Genomic DNA, 12,503 nt, shown 5'->3' on the forward strand with positions numbered 1-12,503 from the left:
ATGACCAACAAGTTCACAATGTAGCACTCAAAGAATATAAATCAACATTGTTCCTTGGAATAAAATATGCAGCTTTTGTCACAGAGCATACTGTAGAGAATAGACAGGGGGATGGATTTGCTAGAAGGGGCAGGGAAGGAGGGCTCTGTCATCAGCCTCAGCATCCCAGCAGGCCTGGTCATGTGGTGGGAGCCCCCTGCTCACTCCTGCTGTCCCTCTCCCCATAGCCACTTCCCCATCCCCGTTCCAAGTGATGCACCAGGGCTGTGTCCCTCCTCAGGCCCTGCTCCTCTTGCTCTGTAGCTCTCAGCTCATGCTCCTGGCAGTGAGCTCCCCTAGCTCTGCACAGCACTGGGACAGATCTGTTCTCCCCAAATTAAACTCATACTTTCAGCACAGGCTGTAACTTGCACTGGGAATAGGGATTTCCCCAGGTAATGGCAATCCTAAATACCCTGGGTGCTCAGAAGGGTGGATGGACTCAGTTGTATCCTTAGTTTTTCTGTGCTCTCCTCAGAAAACTTATTTGCATTTCCAGCATTACGTTACTCTTCACTTGAGACAGTCACTCACACTCATGGGAAAATTTGCAGTGAAAGGAGCTCAGACCATCTGGCTAACAAGCACAGAGAACATGGTCAGGACCTGTAATTCCTGGCTTTTTCAAGAACATGGTTCAGACAGAGGCTGTTGAAGAGAGCAAAGCAGAAGGAAGTGCAGTGAGTCAAAAAAGGCTCTCCCCTCCTCCTTCCAGCCCAGGATTCCTTAGCCAAGGAATGATCATTGCTGCACAACTTGCAAAAATGTCTCTTTTGATTAGGAAGGAGCATGCAAGAGCTGGGACTATTTTATTTTCCTCTGATTTACCTTTCTGAAGTGCTTAAGGTATGTCCTAGCTCTTTTCTCTCCAGAAAGCAATTTGAACTCGTTGTCAGTGTCTTCTTCACAGAGCTGAGGGTTTCAGCAGTAAATAGTTTGAAGGCATTTTGAGGCTCTGAGATCTGGAGCCTCACCCTCTGCAGATGAGACTCAGCACGCTCCTCCCTAACACTTCATGGGATGAAATCAGAAAGCTATTTTGAGAAACCAGATTTCTCAAAACTGAGAAAAAATAAAACCACGAATTTAAATGCTACTGGATGCTCACTGTCATATTTAAAAACATAATTCTTTCTGTTTGGAACAGAAAAACTGCGGGTGTCTGTACAAAAATGAGGCAATAAAGAGTTGGATAATTCTCTGTCAGCTCTATTGCAATAGTTTTTCAAAGAGTTTCTTTACTGTATGTCTAGAGTTCAAGAGCAGCTTGAATTGAATTGAATGCAGAAAAATCTGCATTACCTCAGAGTACAGTCTGTAATCTTTTTTATCTCATATTAAATAAAAAAAAATAGAAAACTGGAAAACAAAAATGAGGTGAGCACTACTTCAGTGACCCATTTACTTTTTAGTGTTTGTAAATTAAAAAAGTTCTATGATCATTAGAACTTATTTGATTTCATACTGTACAGTTCTGTTTAAGTATTGCTTAGGTTAATTCACATTAGAAGGATGCAAAATTGCCCTTATGAAACCAGTTAAGGAACTCAATTATCAGTACCAAAGGGGCACTTATACATATACTACTAATGTATGATATATTGGAGACTACCCAAACTATCTGATGAATTTAAAGCATACTAAATTCCTCCTTCTATATAAACTGATCTTTAATTATCTGAATATTGTCTTAGATTTTAAAAGAAGTCTTTACAAAGGTGAAAGGAACAAATCCTGATAAAACCTAACCAAGGAAATGCCTTTAATATTAAAACAGATATTTCCCAGTGTTTTTCTAGAATAGGCTTCATAGCAGTTTTAGTTTTAATCCTATTTGAAGACGTACTGGAGTAAAAGTTAGTTAGTTGCCCCACCAGATCAAGCAATCACATCCAGCAACTCTGTGAGCACTGAAATAAAGACTGGAAACTTTTTGTTTAGCCTTTATTTGCTTGCACCCACCAATGAACACTGGTGAAGTAGATCTCAGGTAAAGCAGATGCATGTGCTGCTGCAGGGGAACGCTGCTCTATGCAAGATCATTTTTCTGCACTTAAAGGAGGTTACTGAAGTCTCTGGATTCACTCCAGCTCTTGTTGAAATCGTGGTAAAGTCCCTCTAGCTGGCACAGCAGAAATCCTACAGGCTCCTTACGCTCCAGCACAGCAGCTTGGATCCAGGAGAGAGCAGTAAATATCATTTGCCATCACTGTGTTTATCATTAGACTTCCCTTCCACTTTTAGAGGGGGGAAAAAGAAAGGGGGGTGGAGGGAAGTATTGGCAGTTGTGCTGCTTTCTACTGGAGGCATTTCTATGAAATGTTCTTTTTCAACATTAATAAAAATCAAGATTTTACCTGATGAAAATTACTGTAATGATGGAAAGCTTCTTTCTGATTTCCTCGTGTGGTATATTTTTCACCCTCTACTCTCTTGACTCTTTAAATAGCTTTTATTAGTATAATCTAATAGTATAATCCTCTTTATCTTGCTTCCCATGCACAGGAGAAAAATCTCATAGACAACAGTGTCCATAAGCATTTATTAGATATTATGAGTTTTATTACTGCATTTCACTCTAAGCTTTAAAAAATGTAAACAGGCATTGCCATCTTACAAAAATTGCTGCAAATTTCCTGAGTAGGGTCCTACCTCCAAGAAAGCTCACTGAGCAAAACCATTGTAATTCAACTGGAAGATACAGTAAAGCATTTAACCTGTAGTTAATATATAAAGGCCTTTCATGAATACCTGGCCTGAGAAATATTAAGGCTTAAGATTCCTGTATGCTCACCAGCTCAAAGTTTAGCCCCACCAAGTCACACGATGCAGCGTGCTTTGAGCTGCAATTGCATTTAAAACCTTTCACACAACAGCAGTTGGGTACCTAATCAAATTTGTCTGGAAGGGCACCAGTTTTATCCATACTCATCTGAAATTATGGTCAGCACTGCCAGTACAAAGGAAACCTTCATTAAAAGTGACTTCTTTTATTCCCACATAATAGATAAGATGTTCTACATTTCATAGATTAGTCTTTAACTTGCCTGAACTATTTCTCTTTTATGAATAGTTCACGCATGAGCTGGGAACACTCATTTCTCTGGCATTTATTTGGAAATCACAGCTCAGGATCACACCAGTAGCTAATGCTTCTTGTTTACATAGATTACTTTTTAAATAGAACTGCTGTTGGGCTATATAGTCTATGATTAACACCCCTTCTCCTCAGCAATTAAGTAATTTTTCAGATGACAGACATTACTGTACAGGACCACCAGACACTGAAAAACAAGGCTTACTTCAACAGAAACATATTTCTCTCTTTATTATTGCCAGTGATAGTCTTTCTTACTAGAAAGATAATAAGGCAGATTTTGCTTTCAGTACCACTGATGTAAATGCATAATAATTCTGGCACATCCACAGCCTGCTTTGTCCACATGCATACAGTCATAGCTGGACTGTGTTTCCCTGGTAGAATAGGATTCTTGTCTCTGTCTGGATCAGAACAGCTGCCCTCAGTCATATGGCTGACTGCAAGCTTCAGGATAAAATCTCTCACCTCTGACCTCAGATGCAAATTTAGGGATTTTTTTTTTTTTTAATATGGCCCATTGCTTCTAAAAAATGCTTCTTTCTAAAAAAAATTCCCATGTTTTCTGCCTCCTCAACTGATGAGAAGTGACAGAGAAACAGGAATGCTTCTGGTAATCAGAATCTGACTCCAGGCACACAAGCTGAACTGATTGTCAGTTTGCTACTAAAGTAAGGAATTGTGAGAAAGCCCTTTACTGGGGCAAATCACTGTTAAAATGGTATGTGGTGAAATTCTGCTTGCCATCATGCATCTTGTCAATAAAAATATCATGTGCTTCCACATGGATTTTTTTCTTTTCTCTTTTTGACATTTAAAGTTCCATTAAAATATAAAGATGAAGCCAATCTTCTACTCTGGAAATAACTTACAAAGCAAATCCTTGAGTACCGTCACAGCACAATGATGAAGAAGCAGTGCAGATTTTAATTTCTTATAATTTTTATATAGTTCTTTGCAAGATATCACTAAAAAATGATCTGGAATTATGGGTCACAATGAAAGTTAAAGAGCAGTGATGCTGCAATGCAGTTTATTCAAATCTGCTTATTCCAGCAACTACTTTTCAGTGGCAGGTATGACTGTCCTGTGCAAATCACTAGTCAGGAGTTTCAGTGGCAGCTTACCTATGCAAACCCAACTGATTATAATCACTGCTTCCCTCCTCTGCAGTAGAAATTTGCACTGTGACACACAATACCAGATGCTGGACACTGGCTACTGTAATAAAAGTTAATTTGTAGGATGGTATGGGCTGCATTAATTTTCAACATGGCAAAACACTAACAGCTGGCCCAGCCTTGGGCCGGTGTTGTTTCATCAGCAAAATGAAAAAGGAAGTAAGTAATGAATCATATAAAAGGCTTTAGATGACAAGGGTGAAGGGATATTAGAGTAACCTAAGAACACAAAGCAGAGCAGCACAGTGACAGCTGGAAATCTCTGTAGCCAAAAAAAAAAAAAAAAATAAAAAAAAAAGATGAAGGCATTTACCTGGAAACATGGTACAATTTATGTAACAGCTTCAATGAACTGAAAAAAATTTCCATGAGCCATTCCTTTCCCTGCCTCATCTCCTCCAGAATACTCTACAGGCTGCTCACTAGGCAACCCTGTGAAAATCATGGGTTACATTAAATTTCTATATGATACCAGGTAGATAAGGGATGTGATCTTTCACTGAGCACTTTAGCAGCAAACCATTAGACTTTAAATTATATTTTTACACAAGAAAAGGAAGCACCTCTAGAGCAGCTGCACTACACAGGGTGCTGCAGTGGTCACTGGAGCACCCTGGTCCACCAGGAGAGCTCTTGCTGCGCCTCTGAGTTAGAATGAACAGAAGAGTGCCAAATTCTTGGATCCTTTCCAAGACATGAGCAGGTTATTGTGTTACTCAGGGCATGTTATGATGCGTCTCAATTCTGAGATCAAAAACTAGAGTGGAGCTGCTCTCAGATTTAGGGCTCTTTTTAAATCCTAGGTCCACTTTTGTATGCCATCCAAAGATTGACTATGAAAGTCAAAGACACAGACAGATAAGGAGTAATAGTAATTTCTTAACCATGATCCCAAAGATTATATATATGATATACCCCATGGCGTTGCTGTTAAAAGACAGCCATCCTTTACAGTCATAAACTGCATTTAAATTGAATTTTGACTTCCTAAACAGACTTAGATTTTTATAAGGCATGGTCAAAACATGAAAAGAGCACAGCCTTAAATGTTAGTGCTAGGTAAGAAAAAAATATTCAGAGGATACTCTGGGCTGCTGTGCTGAACAGCACAGCCAAACTTCACAACCAACAGGAAGGGATATGGGCAATGCCCACAGGTATCTGCCCTAGCTCCCCCAGAGAGTTTATACTGGCCCCTTTCTGTTTGAAGGCTGGTTACCAAGAGGTTTGGCATGGGACAAGCACTCAAAACTGTGTCACTAGTTACCCACAATTGTCTACCACAGTGTCCTCATTCACCTGCACTAAGCAAGACATGATTAAAATAAAAAGGGAGTTTTGAGACCAAGAACCAGAAATGGAATGATAGAAAGACAATGGAAAGCACAGAAAACTGCTTTAATCAAAAATCTGACAGTGAGAGAAACATCACTAAGAAAACAAGATCTTGACTAGTTTCCCCACTGTATTCCCACTCTGAAACAGATTTAAAGCACACACCTCAATTATTCTAACTGAAAGCCAATGTAATTTCAAACAAATAATTCATTACCCATGCAAAAGCTATTCAGATAGTGCAATATCAAACAGGAGACCCAGCAGCAGACAATAACTAAACTAAGCCCCTCCTCTGAGTGCAGCTCCTTTGAGAGAGGCAGCTGAGCTACAAAACTGCTGGGGATGAATAACATCAATGCAATTTATTGGCTTTCTTCAAATAAAGACCTCAGTGTAAGGAAATGATTGAAGAGACAACTAAACCCTGTTAGAGTCATAATTAACAAATTATAGGTTCCATTACACATATTGGTCTATGTAACTCAGGATAATGACAGAACTTTTTTTTTTCCCCAAAAAGCCATTTTATTAACATTACTTATGAATGTCTATTTAGAAAATGTGGTATGCAAAATTAACTGAAATTCAGACTAGGACTAAAATACAAAATATAAAAGAATGTGCAAAAGTATCACCACAGTCGTAACCTACCATAAAAAATATAAATGTGCCTCAAAAGAGGGATTACTCTTTTGTAGATGAAATTTGCAGAAATTTCTGCTGCTCTGCTTCAACAGCCACTACATTATCACAAATATCAAGATCCTCCAGAGATATAATCAGCATAGTTCCATTAAAATCAGTAAAATTATACTGATTAATGGCATATGAGGATCTGGAATAACTTAGCAAAAAATTCAAATGTCATGAAAAAATAATGGCTACATTTTTATTTTAATACTCAACTAGCTTATTCATTGCCTTTGCCAGAGTGTTTATCAAGGCATTCCTATTCCAAATTCTCTCCTGTGGGGTGAGATGCATTTAAATTTATACTTTTATATTTATGTTATGAAGGCTTCTGAAAGCTTTTGCTATGAACATTAACTGTAAATGACAATCTATTAAATGATAGGGCCAAAGTAGGTAGATGGCAGGGCAATAAACCTCTGAACACACTTGCTAAAAGTTCCTTTTCTTTAGCAAGCAGAGGATGCAAAAAAAATTTTAGAAATCCATGGTGCATTTTCAGTGTTGGACTCTCCTTATCTATAATAAGAGACAATTGATTTTTCAAATTTTAATGGATTTGAAACAGCTGAAATAGTCTCACAAGGCAGTAGTAACATTCCCCCCATAAAAACATGGAAATCAAAACAAATCTTTCCAAATATTATTGCAAAGACAACAGAGCAGAAGAACCAAACTTAGGTTCATTCTTCTATTAAATGCACTTATAAAAAAGTAAATTGCATAAAAAGCAGCTCTGAAAGACAGAACCATGTCAGTATAAAACTTTGTGAAAAATATCTTACAAAAGAAGAAAGTGAAATTGACAAAAAGTGTTTCAAAGAGCCAAGTGCACATCAGCTTTAAGACTTCGGGTTATACGTCTGAGATTTTTTAACCAGTTTTCTCACTATTTTTCTGCGGGATACATTTGTTGGCTTGTTGATTCTTGGTTTCTGATTTCCTGCTAACAAAACAAAGGAAGCAGTTAGGGAAACTGAATGGCAAAACTGTTTCTACTTGTTATTGTTTGGGTTTCTTTCATGTTTTGTTATACTGTTCAAGCAGTTGTCCAATAATAACATACCAGAAACTGTTAACATGTGTTCTGCATTCCCTATTCTCACACTCTAAGGTCTCCAGTGTGTTCACCTCTGGCACTGGAATCCTACTTTGCTGCTCTTTTCCTGAGCAGCAAACCTCTTTTTTTTTCTTATCTAGCTGTCCTGCAGTGACAGCAGAATTGAACTAAATACACTCCCCTCTATCAAAAAATATGAACCAAACAAAACTACACACAAACAAAAAAACCCAACCTATTCTTATATTTCTCTGAACAGTGGGGCAAAGGTTAAAATACAGCCAGTTCTTGTGAGATAAAAAGATAAAATTATTTTAGTTTCTTCACAAAACTCACAGAAGATGCAGAGTGGCCTAAGACAGAGTTAACTCCAGACCTGCTTTCCAAGGCTGCATGAATTGTGTGAGTGCAATTCAGAAAACAAGTACTCTGCAATCTTGACTGAAAACTTTGTCTTGCTACCTATTTACCAGCACACAGAGCCACCGAGGGCAGTTCCTAATTCTTTTACTGAAATGCATTTGCTTTCTTTTCCAATATAAACTTTTAAAAATTAAATTAATCACAAACCTTTACACTCAAAACACCACAGATCAGTTTAACAAACGGATGTATATTTGGATGGGGAAGGTCAGCTGAATTCAACTTTAGACTCCAAGAGGTAAGAGGAAAGATGCTGAAGAGGAAGTAATGGAAGCAGGAGAGGAGGAGTGGCTTAAGTTGCCTGCATTATTTGCCTGATGCTGCTGTGCACTCCCAAGCTATAGAAATGAATATGCATAGCACAACATTAATTAGCACTAATTATGCCCTTAACTTTGGTCTTTGGCTGTACCAAGCCTTACTGAATTGTGAAATCCACGAGTTGATGAAAAAGCTTGTAACTGATACTTTACATGTGGCTATCTGGTGCTCTAGTTACAAGACAGACAGCATCTCCTCACCTCTTTCTTCCACAACAACAACAACAGAAAAAGTGAGGAAGAGAAAACCCCCAGGTGGATCTGGCTGGGTGTGGGCAGGGGCAGTGTGGAGGTGAGACGCTGAAGAAGCAGTTTCCTTCCTCCTCTCCCCGTACACTCCACACTGGAGTCTGGCCCTACCACTTCACAAGTGGTAATGGATGCAAATTAGATAATCACAAGCATCTCAGATAAACTTACCATACTATTAGAGAATCTCTCATAATACTGTGGCAAAGACACTCAGACTTGTCATCCACAGAAATATTACTGTCATGACTAACTGGCAGGCAATATTTTTATTTCTGAGGACTGTGCTCAGAGTACAATCCCTGTCCCAGTCCTGGATTTCCAGCCCAGAACTGAAGAATCATCTCCCAACATAAGGCTTCTGACTACACAACTACTGAAGTACTCGTTCCTTGTGCAGACAAAACATGCATGTTTAAAACAGAGCTACTTATTAGTTTTTTCTTTTTCCCAAAGGCATGTACATGCTTGATACAGACTTAAATATTTTTCCCATTAGTATCAATTTTTTTAAATACTGTGCTATGTCTGCTTCCTAAGTGTTCTGGAAAACAACATACAATTATGCTTTTCTCTATCTCATTTATTTTCACATCAAATTAATTAAACTAGAGTATTAAAACTCGCAATAGCTGGTATGACCATATGACTGCAAAAAAAAGCACAATTGTTTTGATTTACAAGCACAGCCAGGAGCTGGTTTGAATACAAGCATTAGGAAAAATCAATTGTCATTCCAGGTTTCACAACCAGAGAGACAGCTGACACTGCACAACTGATGTGGCAGAAATCTTTAGTAATGGGAATAAGAAATGTGAGTAGGCAACAGGGAATTAAGGTAGGATGGTAACTTCTGAAAATGAAAAGGAAAAAAGTAAATTGATTTCACAGCTGACTTTAATCCTATTTAAAACTATCCAGAATAAATGGATATCTTAATTAGCAGTCATGGAGATACTGAACAGTTTAAAGACTGATTCCTTGTGGGGTCTAGAAAGTATCCTCAGTCTTTGTGTGCCCTTCTCTATACTTCATTCAAATATGGTGTAACCGCCTCACATCACACCAATATTGCCAGAAGGATTTAGCATTGCATTTCAATTTTCCCTGCCCTTGAAAATGTAAGAGTCCAAAATGCAAAAAACATACCTCTGCAGCAAGCAAAGGTGAGTAAAAGAACACTATGAACACTTGTTACTGGTACGTGGATTGCTTTAACTGCTTGTGACTGAAAAAATATAAAAAAACCCAAAACAACAAAAACCCCTTACCTTTCCCACAGACATTGTAGCAATCCATTTCAGTGACGAAGTTGTTGGCATTTCCACCACAGCCAGTATATCTGAACTCTTTACATGATTTAGTCTTGGCGTCATAGTAATAGCGAGGCACAGAAGAGGAACACAATCCTTCATCCTTTGGGTTATAGCATAGCAAGGGGCCAGCTTGGGGAAAAAAAGACAAAGGGAAAAAAAAAAGAGAGCAAGAAAAATTACAAAAATGTAATCTCTGTATGTGGCTTCATAAAATTAACCCTGCAATAAATTTTGTGTCTAAACAGCTATTTTTCCCCTTGAATTGACACTATTACCGATGACTTCAGAGACTTTCTGCGTCTTATTCCTGTGAGCTGTAAATTTGAGAAAGCAACTGGCCATCACAGGAAACAGGATTATATCCCATAAGTGAAATTCATCAGCTTTCCCCATCTGTGGTGCTATACATATAACAGCTAAGACTTTTACATAATCTTATTCCATATATGTAGGGATACAGCAATCATTTCAGTGGAATAACCTCTATAGAGAAAAAAAGGCACAACTTTGCTATGATTTTACCAGCAAATTTTGCTTGCAGCAAAAAGTACAAATCCAACAACTTTCCTCAAGAGCATGTTTCTTTTTGCCTCAACAAAATTTTGTTTTTCCTGCTGCAGACCCTTTATCAACTCCTTGTATGTGCTACAGAAATAATTCAGCTTTCACCTAAGAAAATGCTGGCAATCTGTCATCAGCCACAAATAAATGTCATCAAGCACTAATAATTCTTAGGGCAGTGACTGCTTTTATACATTCTGGTATATCTTCAAAGAGCCTATCTTGAACTGGATATTAATCTGGTGTTCAAGTCAAAACTTAGTTACAGTGACCTGCTTATAATTACCACCATTCTTACTTAAAGCTCAAATGAAGAGACAGTGAAGAATCACATCAGGCAAAACACTTTTGTCAGAAGCTGAGCTGCCTACCACCATTTCTCAGGTCTGAATTTTAGAAAGGTGCTCCTGCTTTACATGGCACTACCGCTTCCCTGAATGTGACCGCCACAATCTCTGACACATTTGCCTCAACATAGATCTTCAACCTTATTATTTCCCTTCAGATACACCTGTAGAGCTCACTAGAAACCAAGAAATTGGTTTGGTATAGCTGTGGGTGTATTTAAGATCTCAGCACTTTTGTTCTTCCAGTAACAGCTAAGACAACATATTCAAATTAAAATGGACAATATAAACATCTGCTTTACACAAGTCTTCAAAAATACCACTGTATGGGTATTCAGACAAAAATATCAAATGAAGTATCATCTTCATATCACTTTCAAAACACCTATTTTATTAAAAATTTGGAACAACCATTACTTCTTTCTGGCAGACAGTGGTCCACACAAGACTGCAAATCTCTGAAGTTGTTCCCATTTCCATAACAGCCACCATAGATGAATTCCTCACACTTCATCGAGCTCAAGTTAAAGGCGTATCTTCTTAGATAACTCCTGCAAGGTCCTCCATCAGCCTCCATCCGGCATAATTTGGGCACCTCTGCAGGAAAAAAAATGTCACCCTTCGTAAAGCCAACCCTTCATGCTTTGCACACAGAATAACACGGTAGCGTAGGCAAAACAGTATTACTTCTCTTGCAGGCAAGTCCCAGTTTGTCCCATCTGCTTTTTACTGGAGGAATCCAATGCACTGAGTAGCGAGTAAGCACAATACTAAATCATATTCAAAATACTAACAGATTAATTCCACACGTCATCTCTGGGTCAACTCACTCTGCATTTTCTGCCTAAAATTGACATCAGCAAGAAGCCGCAAGAAGCAGGAGAGTCACCAGTTGGGCTCAGTCATCTTAAAGGTCTTTTCCAACCTAAAAAACTCTATGATTCTAAGACTCTGTGATATAGCGGGTGGGTGCAGAGCTTCCCGCAAAGCCAAGCAGCCTCCCCGGTGTCCCCTCCAGCCCCCTGCCACTCCACGGCCCTCCGGGGCACTGTCGGTCCCTGGACTCACTCTTGATGGTCCAGCAGCTCTTCTCGCAGTCGTCGAAGGTGAGGAAGTTGTTGGCGTTGCCGTAGCAGCCCCCGTAGGCGAACTCCTGGCAGCTCTGCGTGTGCCGATCGTAGTACCAGCGCGGCACCAGGGCTCGGCAGGGCCCGTCGTCGGGGGGCAGCAGGCAGGCGCGCTGCTTCTCTGCGGAGACACCACACACCGGGGCTGAGGCCACCGCGCCGGCGGGGGCGGCCCCGGCCCCGCGGGCTCCCACCGAGGGCCCGCTCCTACCTGTGAGGGGGCGCTGGGCCAGCGCGGCGCAGGCCAGCGGCAGCAGCAGCGCGGGCAGCGGCAGGCGGCGGCCGGGGGCCATGGCGGGCGGCTGGCAGCGGGGTCCCGGGAGCGAGCGGCGCTGCCCGTTCCGACGGCAGCGCTTTATATGCACCGAGGCGGCTTCCCCGGGCCGCCTCCTTGCGCAGGTGGTGGGAGGGGAAGGTCTGATTCAGCGGGGCAGGAGGTCGCCGCCAGCGATCCGGCCGTCAGCGGGGCGCGGAAGGCTGCGCGATGCGGGAGTCCGGGGGCGCGGACAGCCCCCGCCCCGCCGCGGGGAGCAGCGGGGGCCGGGCGGGGGGCGCCGCCGGGGCTGCCTCCTCGCAGGGCTGCGCCGCCCATGGCCCACGGGCCTCCGCCCCGGGGCTGCGGAGAGCTGGCTGGGGTCCACCCCCCGCCCCACTCACATTACGGGATGATGCTCAAAGAGCGTTTCCTGTAATTCACGGCGAAATTCGGGACAGGTCACTTCGAGAAAGCCCCCTTCTTTCTCCCCAAGTCCCCC

At 40.9% G+C, this 12,503-nt stretch overlaps 1 protein-coding gene across 2 annotated transcripts; it reads right to left on the bottom strand.

Annotated features, from left to right (window-relative positions):
- Positions 1 to 5,698: 5,698 nt before the first annotated feature.
- Positions 5,699 to 12,185, bottom strand: TFPI2 (tissue factor pathway inhibitor 2). 2 transcript variants are annotated; one of them, XM_015619829.3, is made up of 5 exons: positions 11,960 to 12,185; positions 11,690 to 11,869; positions 11,039 to 11,218; positions 9,669 to 9,842; positions 5,699 to 7,288 (listed from the first exon to the last, which is right to left on the bottom strand). In XM_015619829.3, the coding sequence occupies exons 1-5, from the start codon at positions 12,039 to 12,041 to the stop codon at positions 7,188 to 7,190; spliced, it is 717 nt and encodes a 238-aa protein (XP_015475315.1). In that variant the 5' UTR covers positions 12,042 to 12,185; the 3' UTR covers positions 5,699 to 7,187. The 2 variants fall into 2 exon arrangements, with proteins under 2 accessions (XP_015475315.1, XP_015475314.1); XM_015619828.3 differs by having other exon boundaries at positions 5,699 to 7,291.
- Between the last annotated feature and the right edge of the window lie 318 nt (positions 12,186 to 12,503).

This window comes from Parus major, chromosome 2 (genome assembly GCF_001522545.3).
Source record: "Parus major isolate Abel chromosome 2, Parus_major1.1, whole genome shotgun sequence".
Lineage (NCBI taxonomy): Eukaryota > Metazoa > Chordata > Aves > Passeriformes > Paridae > Parus > Parus major.